Source organism: Achroia grisella, unplaced genomic scaffold (genome assembly GCF_030625045.1).
Source record: "Achroia grisella isolate CSIRO2021 unplaced genomic scaffold, CSIRO_AGI_Agris_v1 utg781, whole genome shotgun sequence".
In the NCBI taxonomy this organism is placed as follows: Eukaryota; Metazoa; Arthropoda; class Insecta; order Lepidoptera; family Pyralidae; genus Achroia; species Achroia grisella.
In genome coordinates this window covers 611064-630236 of record NW_026713021.1, presented here as the reverse complement: position 1 = coordinate 630236, position 19173 = coordinate 611064, and the positions used below count along the sequence as shown (strand labels likewise).

General features: G+C 34.3%; 2 protein-coding genes across 4 annotated transcripts; one reads left to right on the top strand and one right to left on the bottom strand.

Moving 5' to 3' along the window:
• Window positions 1-301: 301 nt before the first annotated feature.
• On the top strand, window positions 302-8645 carry LOC131851163 (minor histocompatibility antigen H13). The gene is made up of 6 exons (XM_059201606.1): window positions 302-584; window positions 2556-2737; window positions 3015-3189; window positions 4294-4477; window positions 6582-6891; window positions 7575-8645. The coding sequence occupies exons 1-6, from the start codon at window positions 393-395 to the stop codon at window positions 7639-7641; spliced, it is 1110 nt and encodes a 369-aa protein (XP_059057589.1). The 5' UTR covers window positions 302-392; the 3' UTR covers window positions 7642-8645.
• A 1844-nt stretch (window positions 8646-10489) lies between these two features.
• Window positions 10490-19017, bottom strand: LOC131851164 (RNA 3'-terminal phosphate cyclase-like). Of its 3 annotated transcripts, XM_059201608.1 has the most exons (10): window positions 18986-19017; window positions 18564-18769; window positions 17964-18081; window positions 17181-17307; window positions 14864-15049; window positions 14109-14247; window positions 13119-13231; window positions 12470-12623; window positions 11675-11785; window positions 10490-11292 (listed from the first exon to the last, which is right to left on the bottom strand). In XM_059201608.1, exons 2-10 carry the CDS (start codon window positions 18603-18605, stop codon window positions 11203-11205), a joined length of 1080 nt encoding a protein of 359 aa, XP_059057591.1. In that variant the 5' UTR covers window positions 18606-18769; window positions 18986-19017; the 3' UTR covers window positions 10490-11202. The 3 variants fall into 3 exon arrangements, with proteins under 3 accessions (XP_059057591.1, XP_059057590.1, XP_059057592.1); XM_059201607.1 differs by lacking the exon at window positions 18986-19017 and having other exon boundaries at window positions 18564-18878; XM_059201609.1 differs by lacking the exons at window positions 18564-18769; window positions 18986-19017 and having other exon boundaries at window positions 17940-18013.
• Window positions 19018-19173: the final 156 nt, after the last annotated feature.

The following is a 19173-nucleotide window of genomic DNA, read 5'->3' as shown; positions in this document are numbered from 1 at the left end:
CCCCAATTATGGCTAGCTCCTTAGTTAGGTTAAGTTAATTAAATTTCTTATTATGTTTATTATCTATGTTAATGCCGTCCTAAGAGGCTTTAAGAAAACAAGCATTATAAAAAAAAACAATAAAATATTACATTTAGGATTATGCCAATATTTTATTGCTATGGTTGATTTTTTTCTGCCAGACTCAAATAATTAAAAACTGTTTTTGTTAGGTAGTACAGCAACCATAGACTATTGATATACTGCATTTTACTGGTATTCTCACTGCCAGCTGTTACCAACATAAGAGATATAACTGACAACTGTACACTGTCATTTACTTGTCAAATTGTATTTCTAGTATCGTTGTTGAATTCATCTCAGTACTTAATATTAATATTATTAATTAAAAAATGGCAGATTCAGCCACAGAAATACCTAGCATAATAGAAGAGAGTGTTAAGGAAACTATCAAAAATGTTACAGACAAGCCACCAGCGAGTATTGAGGGAGTCGCAATCGCGTACTTGAGTTTAGTTGTTATGGCTATATTACCCATATTTTTTGGGTCATTTCGATCTGTAAAGTACCTTAAGGAACAAAAGGTGAGTTTATTAATCGTATTACAAAAATTTTTAATACTATAAACATAGTTTTCATGAGTAAAAGTGCGACCAATTACGAGCCTACACATCCATCGTCGTGGCATATGTCTATAGTAGTCTATACCTAAAACTGATGTGTACACAAATAACCTATTTTTAAAATAATTTTGTATACGTCTCGTACAACACCTCGTTTAATATTAAACATATATTTAATATAAATAGATTCATAGCTGTTTTCATTTAAACATACATGTAAACTTATTTATTTTTAATCTTGTCATTCCATAAATTACATTTTTTGCAAATTAAAAAGTTATAAACTTATTAAATTATACAGTTTAAGGAAACAAAATGTTAATTTATAACTAGGGATGTTATCTGGTTGTTATCTGTATTTATTGGTTTAATAAACCTGTTATCAACTGTCTCTGACCCCTTAGACTAGTTAAATTGTTTTAAAATTATTGCTCCATATGTAGTATAAAATTATGGCAGCAGTAACCGCTTCTTAACAAATAAAAAAAAAAGAAAATTAACAACTGTCAACACATTTTAATTATCAGTGTATTTGTCTCTTTCTTTCATATTAAGGAAATAGCTCTTTCAAGCTATTTCCTGTTTATTTCTTTTGAAATGTTTGAAACAGTTTAAATATAAAAATATGTAGTTATCAGATTTTTCAATAAGGAAACTGTTATTTTTTTAATATGAAACATAGACATTTTTTTTTCCTGATTTGTCCATCTCCTTTTCAGTGATAAACATAGACATATACATATGAGAATTAATTTAACAGTAATGACTTTTGTCATTAGAAATTATACATGTAATCAAAACCAATGTCAGTCTATTGTCTAACATATAAATTAAGATACCATTTACATAATGATCATAAATTAAGAGAATGCAATACTAAAGCTTGCCTATCTTACTAATGTAATATACATGAAAGTTTGTGAGTATGCCTGGATAGATAAATGGATATTTGTTACTCTTTCACACAAAATATTTTATGATTTTTATGTGTAAGTTTTATAAAACCTATATGTCTATATGGGGTATTAAAAAATAATACCCCTGGACAATTAACACAGAATCATCTAGGCCCAAGGCAAGCAGAGCTTGTGTTAAGGTACTAGACAACAGATATAGATACTTATAATTACATACGTAAAATACATAGAAAACATTTAGACCAATACAAAGAATCATACTCATAACTACAAAGTCAAGTATGAGTTTGTACTATGTAAGGAATCGAACCTGCAATCATCGGAATTAAAGCAGTGTACTATACCACTAGGCCATCCAATTATATAGCTTATACATCAGAATAACACATAGTGTTCGCGCCATTTATAAACATATCAAGTGGTATGGTATTATTCCCCATATCCTAATCCCTTTCCCGCGCACAGTATGTCAACTGAGGTCGCCCGACGACCTCGTCTACTAACGTGAATGGTGACATCTCGTCCCAACCGCTCCGCTTTAAATTAATTAATATAATATTGACATTAACAATAAGTAACTTTGTGTGCGTGCCTGTGTTAAACTTAGTATTCATCGAATGCAGCAGCTGTGCAAGAATAAACCCGCTCTACAGTCACAGGTACGTGCTGTGCGCCCCCTTTATTTCATTTCCATACAGTCCACTTACCTTACCCGCTACCCCCCATTTCTCCACATAGCTATAAATGTCATGTATGAAACCGCAGGCATGACTAATTCACAATATTTCCAAAAAGTTTCAATAACTAAAGATGATATGCTGTAGATGAAATTTGCTGTTTTAAATAATTGGAAGAAATTTTTGTTAAAGTTATTATGTAAATTAGATGAAATTAAAAAGATTAATCTCAAGTAAGTGTGATACAGATGCATTTTGGTTGTGTATTTATGTCTGTGCCCTTTTCTGTAATTAAAGTTTATCTAATTGGTTAATTCTATTAATGTTTGTTGCAACAGGAGTCTGGACAAGCCCATGAGACTATGTCAAACAAAGATGCGCTCATGTTCCCGCTAATTGCATCTTGTGCCCTGTTTGGCCTCTATGTGTTCTTCCAATTCTTCTCCAAGGAATACATCAATCTTCTTCTCACTGGATATTTCTTCTTCCTGGGAGTACTTGCATTGAGTCATCTACTTAGGTATGTATTATTGATTAATTTTGCTATTAATGAACTGTTTTTAACTGACTACAAAGACTTAAAATAAAAACCAATGATTAATTAATATTATATTTATAATCATTATGTAAGATCTGCTGCACAGAGCAGATCTTACATAATGATTAATATTAATTATTAATTGGTGCGCCATTCTATTATAAAAAAGACATATTTATAGTACCACAGCTGTTTTACATTTTTTCTTAATTTCATACATAATGCATTAAATTTTAAATTATATATCATAATTTCGCAGTCCAGTAATATCCCTCATAATGCCAGCATCAGTGCCCAATGTGCCGTATCATATCCACTTCACGCGCGGCGAGCGTGACGGCCGCTCTGACATCGTTAACTACAAGTTTACCTCCTATGACGTCATATGCCTGATCATATCCCTCTGTCTCGGCGGTTGGTACCTGTTTAAAAAGGTAAGAGTTTCGTTTATATTACGCAAAAAAAAGAAACGAAAATCTTAATACAGTGGACCCCCGGTAGTCCGACAATCATTTTGCAGGGCAGTGTCGGACTATCGAATTTGTCGGATTATAGAGTGCTGCTTAAGGGTCCTCTGCTTATAGTCCGGAATTTTTTACAAAAGAGCATCTTGTAATCCGACAAATTACAGATCCAGTGATAAGATTCTATGTTATATATGTATGTATGTATATGCACTCTGAAGTATATTGTCAAAGTAATATTCAATAACAAATAATAGACAATGTCGGATTACCTTATAGTCCGAATTTTTTTACAAAAGAGTACCTTGTAATCCGACAAATTATAGATCCAATGATGATTCTTTATATTATATACATATACAGTGGACCCCCGGTTATCCGACAAACGTTTTGCAGGGCAGTGTCGGACCATCGTATTTGTCGGATTATAGAGTGCTGCTTAAGGGTCCTTTGCTTATAGTCCGGAATTTTTTACAAAAGAGTATCTTGTAATCCGACAAATTACAGATCCAGTGATAAATTCTATGTTATATATGTATGTATGTATATGCACTCTGAAGTATATTGTCAAAGTAATATTCAATAACAAATAATAGACAATGTCGGATTAGACAGGGGCCGGATTACCGCGGGTCCACTGTATTATAAACGCGAAAGTTGGGGAGTATGGATGTTTGTTAATTTTTCACGCGAAAACTACTAAACGGATTTTAATGATACTTTCCAGTAATATAGCTTATGCATCAGAGTAATACATGGGCTATATTTTTTATTGAAATAACGCGGGTGAAACCGCGGGTACAGCTAGTAATAATAACAAGAAACCAATGGAAAGTATGCTTTCCATGGTGTATGACACATCCATATAGTACCAATAGTTCTGTCATTCACAGTAATTATACGAAGAAGGACCCTGAAACCTAAGTGATTTCATTAGGATGGGCTAACTGACCTAACCTCATTCTCATCTTATCATCCACTGATGAAACTCTGCCGAAATATCGGGAATTCAGTAAAGTAAATAAAATGTGGTAAGATCCCATGATTTTTCCTAACCAAATATATTACTTTCAGCACTGGATCGCAAACAACTTATTCGGTATTGCATTCGCCATCAATGGAGTGGAACTGTTGCATCTGAATAATGTGGTGACAGGATGCATTCTTCTCTGTGGTCTGTTCCTCTATGACATTTTCTGGGTGTTTGGTACGAATGTAATGGTCACAGTAGCCAAATCTTTTGAAGCACCCATCAAATGTAAGTACTTAGATATTTTGTAATAATAATGTTTGTCTTACAATAAATAACTTATTCAGCAAATACTGTTGACATTAATATATATTACAAATAGCATACATTGAATAAAATTGGCAGCTTGTATACACACATATACATACACACACATAATAAAACACCAACATATAGTCGTATTTTTAATTAGACGAAGTCAACTGACGTTTACTGTGTTGTCAGTATTTGATGAAATAAAAATAGTGTTGTGACAAAGTGAATAATTGAAAAAACTCCTGAATTAATGGAATTGCCTCAATTGTTTAGTCTAGTGAATAGTTAGTGTTACGAACTGCCGATATCGGGTACGGGGTTCGAATTTTAGCCGTGCTTTATACATACCAACAAGTTTTCGACAACTATGTTCCTCTAGTATCTACCTATACTGAATACAGAGTATTTGAAACATGAAGAAAAAAATTGCGAGGAAACTTTTAAGACCTATTACAATACATCATGTAGTTAAAACTATAGATGTATAAAATATAACAATATATAACATAATATAGTTAGGTAATAAAAATAAAAAACTTGGCTTATTACAAAATTTGTTTTTATTCATCATTAGATAAAAAAGTCATTGTTGCTTTTCAGTGACATTAATTATAAATCTGTCGGAAAAATTGACAATAATTTATCTTTGAAACAGTGTTTCGGTCCACGTTTCTCCAGAGACTTAAATTGTTCATTTTCTTTGTATTCTTTTAATACATTGTAGACCGAGGTCACACCAATTCCCAAAATGTCAGCTGTTTTCGAAATACATTCTTTTTTTTTCGGGAGCCTCAATAGGTAATAGTGAAGCAGCTTTCTCCTCAAATACGTGTTTGTAGACGTTTTGTATCATAAGTTTTTCGGTAACGCTTAAAGCAATCCGTGGTCTCTTCTTTCTTGGAGACAAGCTTTGGCTTGACATGCTTGGTTGAGGATCCATTTCCATCCATCCATAAGAAGGATACATTGGTACGAAACAATATAGCAAATATACAATATACCTAACTATTACCACAAATACAACAGAAGGAAAAACTTATCAAAAACAATAACAAAACAGTGTGAGCGCAAAAAAAAAACATTCGTGCTCTCAGACCAGAGGTTAGAAGCCGAATTACGAACAAAATGGCGACCGAAGCTCGCGACGTTGATCGGTGTTGGCACTAGTGGCTACTAGTGCCAACAGCGCGCTTTGTAATAAGCCGTCAAATAACTGATTGTAGTTACGTAACACTAGTAACTTATATCAGAGCACTTTCATACAATTTTATTGTAAAATAGAAATAATATTATTTTGTAGTTTGAAATGATTAACTATTCACACTCATTGTTCATTCATCTGACCGAGAACTGAACGCATCACTATTACTTTAAATATGGCAACATTATTTTATAACGTGACATTAGCTACTGTCAGTTAGCTTCGTCTAATTAAAAATACGACTATAGTCAAACTTAATTAATAACTAATATGTTACTAAAGAATATTTACAAGTAGGAAGCATGCGATAATCAACATAGAAACCGCTACACACTCATTCTTTGTGTAATCAGATAATATTGTCAGCGCTACGAATTTTAAATTAGTTTGTTTTTTGTGCTAAAACATTGTTGTTTATTTATAAACTTTTCAATTTTATAAAAAGCTTTTTTACAAAGAAAGTGACCGTGACATGACATTAGAATCTTTTTCTGGCAGATTTAGTACAGACTCTGGCAATTTATGTCTGCAAATCCTTACGCAATTACCATAAAACAAGTTATTAACTTTATTATTAGTAAGCTTATCTATACTCATATTATAAAGCTGAAGAGTTTGTTTATTTGAACGCGCTAATCTCAGGAACTACTTGTTTGAATTGAAAAAATCTTTTTGTGTTAGATAGTCTATTTGTCGAGGAAGGCTTTAAGCTATATAACATTAGGCTACGACTAACAGAAGCGAAGCATCAGTGAAAAATGTTGCAAAAACGGGGAAAATTATTCATATAGGGCTTCGTGCGCTGCGCGAACGAAGTCGCGAGCACGGCTAGTATATTAGTATAAAAATGTCTTATAATGTTTGAATTTATTCCAGTGGTGTTCCCCCAAGATCTACTAGTGAATGGGTTCAACGCGAGCAACTTCGCCATGCTTGGTCTCGGAGACATCGTAGTGCCGGGAATATTCATCGCTCTCCTTCTACGGTTCGACAAGAGTCTGAAACGCGGCTCCGAGTTCTACTTCCGCGCCACTTTCTGCGCTTACATCCTGGGCCTGTTGGCCACGATCCTCGTGATGCACGTGTTCAAGCACGCCCAGCCGGCGTTGTTGTACCTGGTGCCTGCTTGTTTGGGCACGCCACTCGCGTTAGCGCTCTTGCGGGGAGATATCAATGCCTTATTCAAGTGAGTAATTATAACCATTGACTATTCTGACAGTTTTGTTTAAACTATTCTAATGCCCGCTGCAAATGTGGTAAAGGAGGAATAAGTTTTCAATAAAAAAATTAAAATAACATTTTCAATAAATAAAACAACTTCAAAAATAAGTTTCAAGCTTCTAGCTTCAAAAATGACCGTTCTTCTATACAACCTTTCATACCCCCTTTTAACCCCTTACAACCCTTTTTTCTCAGTAAAAAGTAGTAGTCCTTTCTCAGGGTCTAGACTATCTGTGTACCAAATTTCATTTAAATCGGTTCAGTAGTTTTGACGTGAAAGCGAGGCAGACAGACAGACAGTTATTTTCGCATTTATATTAGTAAGGATAAGGATTAAAAGAAAATGGAATACATGAAATATATGAGTAAATATGTGGGTAAGAGTGAACACAACAAATAGTTAAATGTAACTGTGCCTACACTTGTAATATTTCTGTCAGCACTTGAGACCCTCCCATTAGTTTTTTATATTACAATAGATATATATACAAGACAGCGATTCGATCTCAAATGACAGGTTTGTTCTTTTCTTGTTCTGCCGTAACTAGGCAACGGTGTTGCCGCGCGAAAATAGGAAATTCGCCACACCACTTTCTATATTTTGATTTTGTTAATATTTGAAATATAAATAAATAATTATTCTTATAGTTACGAAGACCAGCCAGCCATTCCCGAGGCAGCGGCAGGCGACAGCAAGGCAAAGAAGTCCGAGTGAATACCAACATCTCCCATACGATAAGCACAAATCGTTAGCACATCCGTGTTTTAACTATATTCCAAGAGTATATATTATTTTTTACATACATGACAATGCTACGGGACCATTGTGGCGCGTGGACTTGATTAATTTGCATTTTGGTTAGATGAGAGGAATTTTATAAACCGACTTTACAAAATGAGAGATTGACTATGTTTGCTTCCTTTGTTCTTCCATGGTGTTCGTCGATATGCAAGATGGTATTGGATTTTTGACTATATAAATATTTTTAAATTATTCTTAATAAACAGTGAAGTTGACCAAACTTCTTAGAATAACATCATTACTTCTAAATCCTAATTACATATTTTAGTATTTATGCCTGTATATTTATAAACCTAAAAACCGTTGTAATGAATTCCTTTTTCTAACATATTAACTGTAATAATATACAGAAAATAAAGAGTTATTTTTATTATCTATTCTAAACTCTGTGTGCGAGTTGATATTCTTTTAATTAAATATAAAAAATATATCAAGGTGTATGGTTGTTAAAAATGACAGATCTAAGGAAAAATAAATATATTTTTAATGAATTTATTACTCTTATATGGTAAGAGGGCTTGCACACTGTTCTAATTTGAAGAGAGCTGTGCTAATAAAATGCCTATTATTTTTCACATTGGAGGTATGAGATGTCATCTCCATCGAAATAGGTTGCTATGATAAATGTCTATGATTTAGAGATATGACCTGATATGAATATTACCTGTTTAATACCTACTAAAGTCCGGCCGCTCAGGGTTTTCGTTTCTGACAGGTCGGGATCGAATGGGCGATGTAACTTTGAACTGACGTACAATTTATGGCAAAATTTTAAATATATTTTATTTGCCTCATTAACGAGTGATGTCATTAAAAATTTAATTATTATTCTAACTTACAATAAACGTATTAATTTTGGGCTAAAATTATTAACTGCGTAACAAATATAAAAACAATTGTTTTAAAAGTCACATCATATCAAACTGCGCTCTAATATCCTTTTCTTGTATCATAAACGTATAATTCTTTCTTTCTTGTCTTTATATGTTGTATTTATAACATCCAATACCCTCTTGTATATCCAAAAGGCTATATATGGTCTTTTGTTTTTCATAATTATACTAGGTTGTATGTTACTGTGTTAGAATATAAATTAATGTTTATAAATTAAATTGCTATCAAATAATATAATTTGGACCGCGTGACTGCAAAATGTTTCTATTTTAAATATTTTTTTATAATTATATTTTCTTCGGAGGTCAGAGAAATCATTGTACATAAATATTTTGTTTTTATAAAGAAATGTAACTTTAGTTAAGATTTTGTTTTGTTATTCTTTAATAGAGGAAAATCTATTTTTTTTTCGGACCTATTTTGGATATATCTATTTTCAAGTTACCAAACCGTCACAATATTTGAAATCGCTATTGTCCAACTAAATCTATTGTTTCTATAATGTATACATATACCTATAGGTAATGTTGTGAATACAATAAACTTATAGTACCCTTATTACTCTATAAAGGTACAAGAATTCCCGTAGTTTCATTTATAACACCCCAAATTAATAATATACTATCTAAGGACAATTCACACAGCGTCATCTAGTCCCAAGCTAAACAGAGCTAGTGTTATGGGAACTGGACAACTGATACAAATTCATAAATACTTTTTTTTTTACATAATATACATTTTCTATGTATATTATGTATGTATTTACAAAAATATACAATATACTATGGGTATATTGTACATATATAATATAGACCGATACAATCATAGTTAATACAAATGCTTGTACCGTGCGAGGAATCGAACCTGCGACCATCATAAGTAAAGCGGTGTACTGAACCGCCAGACCACCGAGGCCGTCAAAGTAAAGAATGATAATAGAGAAATTATAGCCAGATTTATAGCAACATCACTACGGATACCATACTATCTTGTGATACCCGATATACCACTCATGGGTTGCTAGGGACTATGAGGACTAAGGTATCATGCTTCTTATCCTGTAATTTTACCACCTAATCAACAACTAACACGTAGAAATTTGTGTATTCCACAAGAAAATGTTTACAAACCGTATACCTGCCTTAAAACCATGTTTGTTTTATAAAGGACTAGCTGTGCCCGCGGTGTCACTTGGTTGAAATTTGTAGCCTATGGTGTTATTTTGATGTATAAGCTACATTACTGTAAAGTTACATCACAATCCGTTCAGTAGTTTGCGTGAAAGAGTAACAAATATCCATTTAACCATCCACACTCACAAACTTTCGCGTTTATAATATTAATAAGTTAATAAAACCACAACTGTATGTCAAATATTTATAATTAATTCTTATACATTGTAACGTATAAAAAAATCTTATATTAGTGACAGGTCAATCTGATGAAGATCATCAAATGCAGACCATTGACTTATCCTCTGTAATGCGTTGTTTCTTTATACTAATACATACTTTTAACATTACGTACGCATAATAATAAACCAAAGATCTTGCAAAATAAACTTTAAAATCAAGAATGTAAAGGCCATTCTTCAAACACTTTCAATTTCCGCTTTTATTATTGACATCTATCTAGCCCATACTAATGGGGATCAACTTTACAACGGAATGAGCTCTCATATTGGTCTTTAGTCGCTTCAGAAGTCCATCCATGTGTTAGTGTACGATCAATCATGGATTTGTGTAAGCCCATCCATGGGTATGTGTAAGTCCATCCATGGATTTGTGTAAGACCATCCATGGATTTGTGTAAGTACATTCATGGGTTTGTGTAAGATTAACCATGGATTTGTGTATGGATTTGTGTAAGACCATCCATGGATTTGTGTAAGTACATTCATGGGTTTGTGTAAGATTAACCATGGATTTGTGTAAGTCCATCCATGGGTTTGTGTGCCCTATACACTCATAATTTTCGTTTGGTGAGACTGAAAAGGCTATTTAGGGGAACAGAATTACAATCAATCAAGTCATGTCAAGATCAAGTCAATCAAATACAAGTACAGTTGAAAACTATGGTTCCAGAGGATATTTTAAGGGCCTGCAATTATTTAGGAACTTTATACGAAGGATAACAAATTAAATTGTTTCTATATTTATTTCATATAACTCGTCAGGTTTAATAGATTTATACTGTCGAGGGATTAATACTAACGGACTAATACAGTTTCATTGGCGAGTTATATCAAATATATTAATAATAATATCTCTGGACAATTCACAAAGCGCCATCTAGTCCCAAGCTGAGCAGAGCTTATGTTATGGGTACTAGAAAACTGATATAAATACATAGATACTTTTTTTTTATAAATACATATATAAAACACCCAGACCGATACAAACAATTATATTCAGGGATACAAATGTTTGTACCGAGCGAGGACTCGAAGCCGCGATCATCGGAACTAAAGCGGTGAAGCCGCTAGACCACGGAGTCCGACGTTATATGTTAATTAGTTTCTGTAATACGGCTAGCTAACTATGTTGACTAGACGAAACGATTGTAATTATAGTTGTTAGTTCATTCTACGGGCAGGTTCTTGTTGGTATATCCCAGGCCTGTACATTCTATTATGTGATGATCATCATTCGACTCGACGTTGAATTTTATCTGAAATGTGAAAGAATACATATTAGTGTGGGGAAAAAGGGGATTGTTAGTAATGTGGACTGATGACCCCATTGCTAGCAATGTATGGTACATTCGGTTGACCTCCCCTGGAAACCATCATAAGAAATTCCTGGTAAATTTATTATGATTAGCCAACTGACCTGACCTCATGTTCATCTTACCATCTTCTACTGGCGCCCCGCCAGCGTAAACCGTTAGTGCAGGCGGGTGCACTGTTCAATTATCATTAATTAAAAAAAAATTACAATGCGAGTACATGCAAATGTTGCAATGCAACGTTACACATTCTCCATTTCATACACTGTATACTCGTGCGAAGCCGAGTTGGGACGCTAGTATAATATAAATAGTAAGTACCAACCTTAGCAATTAATTCAACAATATGTATGGCCGTTTTGGTATGTAACGTTAACTCTTCAGTCTTCACGGCGGATTTTCCATCCGCTAACGCCATATATATTATCACTTGATCCTGCCGGACAAATACATACATATGTTGTTCAATCTGCCTGAATAGAAAAAGATCATCTGTCTGTCTAAAATATTCAATATCTTGTGTATGACATACTTTCGTTTAAACGAAGTGCTTTCTTGTTCTATGTTTATTTATTTATACATTTTTAACATTATTTACTCATTGCTCTGAAAATACTTGTGTATATCCCTTCCTGTACATACATGTGCGTACCTCATTTGCCCTTAAAAATGTATAGGCATTTTTTACATACCCATTTTTTCCCTACCATGACATTGACTATTGCAAAGACCACACCTTATGGACCGCCACGCGTTCGCGACGTTCTTAGCATATAGTTAAAAACGAGTGGTGAAACTAAGTTTTGCATGCACTGGACCCATGATACGAAAGAATATCGAAGCACTTGGAGCATCGAGAGGTATGACTGAAAAATATAATCTCACACGCTTCCACTTTTTTTCCCTAACTACGTGTGTCCCGTGCGTTGCCGGTCGAGGCAGGCCGCGAGCTGCACATACCTGCGCGTGCCGGTCGAGGCAGGCCGCGAGCTGTACATACCTGCGCGTGCCTGTCGAGGCAGGCCGCGAGCTGCACATACCTGCGCGTGCCGGTCGAGGCAGGCCGCGAGCTGTACATACCTGCGCGTGCCGGTCGAGGCAGGCCGCGAGCTGTACATACCTGCGCGTGCCGGTCGAGGCAGGCCCGGGCGCGCCACGTGGCCGCGAGCTGCGCCCCGAGCGCGCGCCCCACGTGTGCGGCGACAGTCCCCCGTCGCCCGAGTTCCCCGCCGCCCACTACGCAGCCCCCGCTGCCGCTCAGCGTACACGACACGCTGGTTACAATGGTACCGAATTAAAAACCGTAACATAACACACGAAGCGAAGTAGGCCGAGATTTTTTTAACCTTATAATTTAGTGACGGCGTCGGTAGTCCATCGGTTTTACTTCCGATGGTCGCGGGTTCGATTCCTTGCACGGCACAAACTTTTGTATTATTTGCATCGGTCCGGTTGTTTTCTATGTATATAATGTATAATATGTACGTATTTAGGAAAAAATATATGTATGTATTTGTTTCAGTTATCACCTATAACACACGCTTTAGCTAGCTTAACTTGGATCTAAATGGCGCTGTGTGAATTCTGAGATTATTTATTATTATTATAGTGACTTCTGAATACATTGGAATGAAAAATATTCAAATTCCAGTTAAATGTGTACAATATTTATTAACTATTTTAGATATTGATGGTTAATACAATAGCGTACTCCATGAGACAGCCATATGGCGGATTGAAGTTATCTCTTCATTGAACCAGCTACTTACATGATTCCGCTGCAATTGTCCCGTGCCATCTCCTCTTTGTAACAATGTATGTTCACATTTTTGCATTCCGACTTGAGGTGTTCTTTCACACCGTCACTCATTTCGTACGCCATCTGTTCAATACAATGTTACAAAGTCCTATTTAATTTTTTAGATTGTCGTCCTGTACTTACTATAGTTAGGATAGATGTTTTTTTTTTAACCCTATTGAATGTGGCTTGTTTGTAATCATCATAGGTAACAAACAAACATACGGCCTTTCTGACGGTAAATATACCGTAGCCTATGGTCGCCTGGGACCAGGGGTGTCACGTACGCGTTGCCGACCCTTAAGAAACATTAATATAGGTATATTTTGACAAATTCCTGCTGTACTCTCGTGAGAAAAGCTCGGCAGGTAGTTAATTCCACAATCTAAGTGTATACGGGAGGAAGCTCCTCTGAAACTGAACTGCCCGAGACCACTTAAGTTCTAGCGTGTGGGGTTATCCCCACACCGCCGCCGGCATTGACTATGTCATAGACTCATGTCTATGACATAGTCAATGGCGAGCTGTGCGATGGTAAAAGAAAGCCGTACGTTTTGACTTTTAATTATTTCTATTAATAAGTACTAATCCAGTACCATCATTAAAAAAAAATTGTAATCAAACAAATAAACAAATTGTGCCTAAATATTAAGTTGTACATATTTAATTTAATAGGGGCGCTGTCTTCCTCATGGTGAGCACCACGGCCCCAGTGGGGGATAGAGGAGGGGCGGAGTTGGCTATGCCCCTGACTCTAGGGCGGACTCTTCTTCAGCGGGGGATTAGTGGACCTGAAGGGTCACAATCTCGCTCTCTCTCCAGCGCCTTAAATAACTTCCTCACGAGGAGCTTGTCAACTTGGATACTAAGTACTTACCCAACTTTAATGAAAGGTTTTAGATATTTATTCTCAGTAAGAATTACATTTAACCTTAAACCTTAATGAAAGAAATTCTTATACCTTAATAGGCAGTGCACCCGCCACAAAGCTGGTTCCCTTCACACTGGTGATGGTGCCGGAGTCCAGTAACGTGATGCTGTTTAAGCGCCTAATGGGCGTCACATTCACTTTCACGTGACCACCGCCCCTCGGATAGTATCTGTAATGACAAATTACGCGTATAATTGGGTTAAGTGTTAATAGGTATTAGTAGTCACCCAGTGGTCGAATTTCGACCATAATAAAAAGTACAAAACATCTTTGAAACAGTAATAACAATTAAATAAAAAAGATGTGTCAAATGGATGATAGTATGTGTAATTTTTTTTAACTGATTTAATGTATTTTTTTTACACAATTACAAAAAATATTAGCATTTTACTCTCCTTCATATAAATAGAAAACTGCGCTGACGTCATTACAAGTGTGCAAAATTTCGTACTCCTCCTTTAGCGCAATTTTCTATTTATTGTTTGTTTAATTTTAATAAATGATTTTATAAATGTACATGCATACAAAGTCGCTGTACGACTAGTAAACTATATAGGTTACTAGCTACTCGCCACGGCTTCTCACGGGTGTACATGTATTATATATATAAACCTTCCTCTTGAATCACTCTATCTACTAAAAAACCGCTTCATAATCCGTTGCGTATTTTTAAAGATTTAAGCATACATAGGGACAGACAGCGACAGCGACTTTGGTTTTATACTATCTAATGTAATGACAGGTAAGTACCAATTCGGCAATTAATAAAAATTATTACAACTAACCCTCTTCTATGAATTTTTAAAGAAAAATTAGCGCCGAATTTCTGCACCAGCGGTCTGAAGATCATATCCATGTAGTCTATCTGCGGCGCCATTTCCGCGTTAGTGCCTCCACGAAGGTCTAGAGTCACAGGGCCATCCGCCATCAGGGCGAAAGGTAGCGCCACTTGTAATAGTAGGCTGATTGATCTGTGACAATTATTTGTAGTGTTATATACTGTGATGTTATATCCCATCAAAAACATACATGTGAAATGATAGCCGAGTTTAATATTATGATATATGCCTTGATTGAAAAAAAGAGGTCTAAATTTCTTTCAATGGTCTAAAAATATTATTATTACTTTCGATATCACGCCGTATATGAAGTCGCGGGGTACAGTATATTATCTATATAAAAAAATGATATTTTATATTGTTATAAATACATTTCACAATTGCCATTTAGATAGTCTCTTTTGTCGTAGAAGTCAACAATCAAGGTATATATCATTATTAAACTTATCATTTTTTCCTTTATATTCACCTAATTACCTATCTGCATACAAATTTGAACTTCCTAGGTCATATATATTATAATTTTGATCTTAGTTGATCAGTGATAAAAATGACGATTTTTGGACATTAATATCTAAATAACCGTTTGAGATATGTTTATGAAATTTGGAACACATATTTATCATTACCAATTAAAACCAAATTTGACAGGTTTGTGTGAATATGAGTTTTTGAGTTATGAGAAAAGGGCCAAATGGTTGATTAAATATACAAAATGCTTGCCATTAAAATCAAATTTAGTAGCTAAACTGCCAGCGCGTTTTTATATAAGTCAATGACTTTAATTTCACCGGACGATAGCGGGCCCAAACTCGCGGATGGACTTAATCAACTATCGCCTGACGGATACGACTTTAAAAGATATATAACTTACTTCTCAGTGTAAATTTTTGTTAAAACGTTTAAAGGAATTTTTGATATAATTATTTATCGTATTGCGATCAGCTCTCTGTATTCAACCATCTATTTAGATAGATTAATAACATAATTTTACGCACATAAGTTGTAAATTATTGCCAATAAAATATCTACGAAACGAAAAATAGTGGTTTTATTCTACATTTTGACTACAGTGACCATTTTTCAATCCATCCAACGTTTGGTTCATTCTTGACATGATCGTTAATTTGTGGTGAAAGCATGATAATGGGACAACTGAGCATGAGGCTCATCCTCTCATCCTCTACTGGTGAAAACTATCTGTTAGCGCACACGGATGCACTATTATATTACCATGTATTATTATTATCCAATTGTTATTTAATAAATATATATAAATAAATAAAAAATCCTACCATATATCATAAAAAATATTCTTATAGATCAATATTTTGTCACGCGTATGAGATAGCAAGAACGAGACGGCTAAATCTATACATATATATAAAATTGGAGTGTCTGTTTGTTATATTGAAATAACCGTTTTTACTACATGCATAGAATGAAAATACGGTGTATATACCATATTTTCATTCGATACAAATAACATTTTTTACAATTTTTTGTCTGTCTGTCTGTGTGTTCAGCTAAGCTCTGAATGGCTGGACCGATTATGACGGGACTTTTTTGGCAGGTAGTTGATTTAATAAGGAGTAACTTAGGCCATTTTTATTTTAGAAAAATTCTTTTCTTTTGGAAAAATAAAGTTCATATCACGCCGACAAAGTCGCGGGGTCAGCTAGTATACTATAAAAAAATATCTGTGAACAATTCACACAACGCCATCTAGTTCCAAGCTAAGGAAAGTTTACTTTATGGGTACTAGACAACTGATACAAATATGACGCAAATATATATTATATAGTTTTTAACTGACCAGATCTCATACTCCTATATCATCCTATAATCCTCCACTGGTGACCTGCTAGCGTAAAACGTTAACGCAGGTGGTAGCACCATTTCATTACCATCCATTAAAAAGACCTGCTAATATGAGCCCACTCTTAGAAAAGGGCCAAATCGTTGATTAAAAAGAAAATGACATTAAAATCAAATTTAGTAGCTAAAATTGCCTCCTTTTATATAAGTCAATGAAATTAACCACGCCGTCTTAATCATTATCTAAATACATTTAAAAAGATATATAATACTTCTGTGTAAATTTTTGTTAAAACTTTAAAGGAATTTTTTTTTTCTTATTTATCTGCGATCAGCCCTTCCGGCTATAATCAGATTAAAAATAATAATTTAAAAACTTTAAATGCTTGTCTTGTAAATAATGTACATTTTGAATAGTGCCATTTTTCTTTTTATTTATTCTTACCCAGCAGTCTTTGGGTCAGCGACATAATGACCTCCTCTAATCTTCCCCGGTGAAAACTCTATCTCAGTAGACCCAATAGTTGCCCCTTTTAATTTTGCTCTACACATCTCCGCCACTAGCTGGATTCCTGAAAAAATATCAATATTTCAACTCAAAGAAAAGAGGTTCTATATGTTTGTGTTGTCCCGGAATTGTTCTGCCTTAAACAAAAAATTAGGGGTGGACTATCCAACATTTAGGGGTGAAAAATAGATGTTGGCCGATTCTCAGACCTACTCAATACGCTCACAAAAGGAGGAGGAGTATGGGAACGAAAACTGTGACAGGAGAATTTTATATATAAGATTAGTGAAAAATTGCGTTCAGATTGTGTGGTAGAATAAAAAATAAAAATACTATTAAAAAGTGCTTATATCAAGTTTATTTGAATAAAGATTATTTCAATTTCTAATATTGTTTGTATTTATAAATTTCTTAAGAGTGTTACCTCGGGACTTTTATGTATGTGTACCGATTTTGATACTTTTTTTTTTATTCTAAAGGTGGTACTCATGTTATCCCTTATAAGTTTGATAAAACTAACCACAAATAATAATAAAGAATAATAATTAAGGACAACAAAGAACAAGAACTACTGGATTTTTTTTTATATTAAAATAATATAATAATATTTTACCTTACATATATCTGATTTTATTTTGACTTCAACTCATGACTGTTAAGCATCAGACTAATAAAACACTATGCCATGAGACTTACATTTTACAATACATGTGTATATACCCTTTACATGCTGTGCTGCTAATCCTGGTTTCTGCCGGTTAGCTCTGATGTTATAGATGCGAACTGGAACGGACAACAGTGCACTCAGAGCTACAGACATGCGAAGTATCTGACCTCCCTGGAATTGAAAAGATATTTAGTAACTGGCAGGCTACTAGCTGTTGAGAAACTTTTTAAATATTTTTATTTAAAATTCTTTTAATATTTAAAGTTTAGTTTTTGTATACTTTAATCAAAAGTATAAAACATAAGTCTATGTGTGTTACCTCACTATCTCTACTGCTACCATTAAAATATTTATTTAATTATAAATTGTTTTACATTAAAGTGGAACTGGGCAGGGAACTTGGCAGGACACAAAGACAGGAGATAGACTATTGTAACAATAAAATGGACGGGTCCAACACACAAAAGAAGAGTAGAACCACAAAACAAAAGATGGGCTGATGTTATAAAGAATAAATCCAAGAAAAGATTGTCTAGTCTCTAACTGCAGCAGAACAATGAAGTTCTGAGAAGCCTAGGAAGATATCAAGAAGTTTCTCCGAGAGGACAAAATACGCTACAAATTAATTTAAAAAGTTTTTTTTTAATACTTACCCCTTCTAGAACACTTCCATCAATTTCTAATAATTCAGACATGATGTTTCTTAAATAAAATTGTTAAATCAAATAAAAATAATGTATTTACTGGGCACTTTATCTTTATCACAGAAAATACTTTATTTCCAGTCAAGAATTTAGTTCCCTTCAGTAAGTAGTATATTCTTTGCTTCAGTACTTCGCTGTCCACGAACACCGGAAAACTGACGACGAGGAGAGGTGGTGTGGTTAACTAGTTATTTACAAATTCACGAATTCCACGAATTCCCATGTACAATATCTATTAGGGATGTGAACGAATAACCGATTGTGGTAAAAATAATAGAATAAGAATAATTTTATACAATTTTTTTTTAAGATTACTGCAAACTTTGACAATAGGTTAGTTTACTCTTTGGTAGGAAAATACAGTGTGTTACCGAAGTATAAGCATTCATTTTTCTACAAGGCATAGTATTTTCGTTTTGATGTTTTCGTGCAAAAAAGTCTTTCAAAACCTGTAATGCATCTATCATAGCATATTGTTGTTACAATATGCTTTGATAGATGCATTAGTGGTACAAGGAACTGCCTCGGTATTTAAATAATGACCTATATACCAACATGC

What these genes read in the sequence shown, in the direction of transcription:
- LOC131851163 (XM_059201606.1), top strand. Translation starts at nt 393, where the DNA reads ATGGCAGATTCAGCCACAGAAATACCTAGCATAATAGAAGAGAGTGTT. An exon ending in AGTACCTTAAGGAACAAAAG is followed by an intron (nt 585 to 2,555) that starts GTGAGTTTATTA and finishes TTGTTGCAACAG; the next exon opens with GAGTCTGGACAAGCCCATGA. An exon ending in GTTGGTACCTGTTTAAAAAG is followed by an intron (nt 3,190 to 4,293) that starts GTAAGAGTTTCG and finishes TATTACTTTCAG; the next exon opens with CACTGGATCGCAAACAACTT.
- LOC131851164 (XM_059201608.1), bottom strand. Translation starts at nt 18,605, where the DNA reads ATGTCTGAATTATTAGAAATTGATGGAAGTGTTCTAGAAGGG. An exon ending in AGCAGCACAGCATGTAAAGG is followed by an intron (nt 17,308 to 17,963) that starts GTATATACACAT and finishes ATATTTTTTCAG; the next exon opens with GAATCCAGCTAGTGGCGGAG. An exon ending in CGGGTGCACTGCCTATTAAG is followed by an intron (nt 13,232 to 14,108) that starts GTATAAGAATTT and finishes TGTATTGAACAG; the next exon opens with ATGGCGTACGAAATGAGTGA.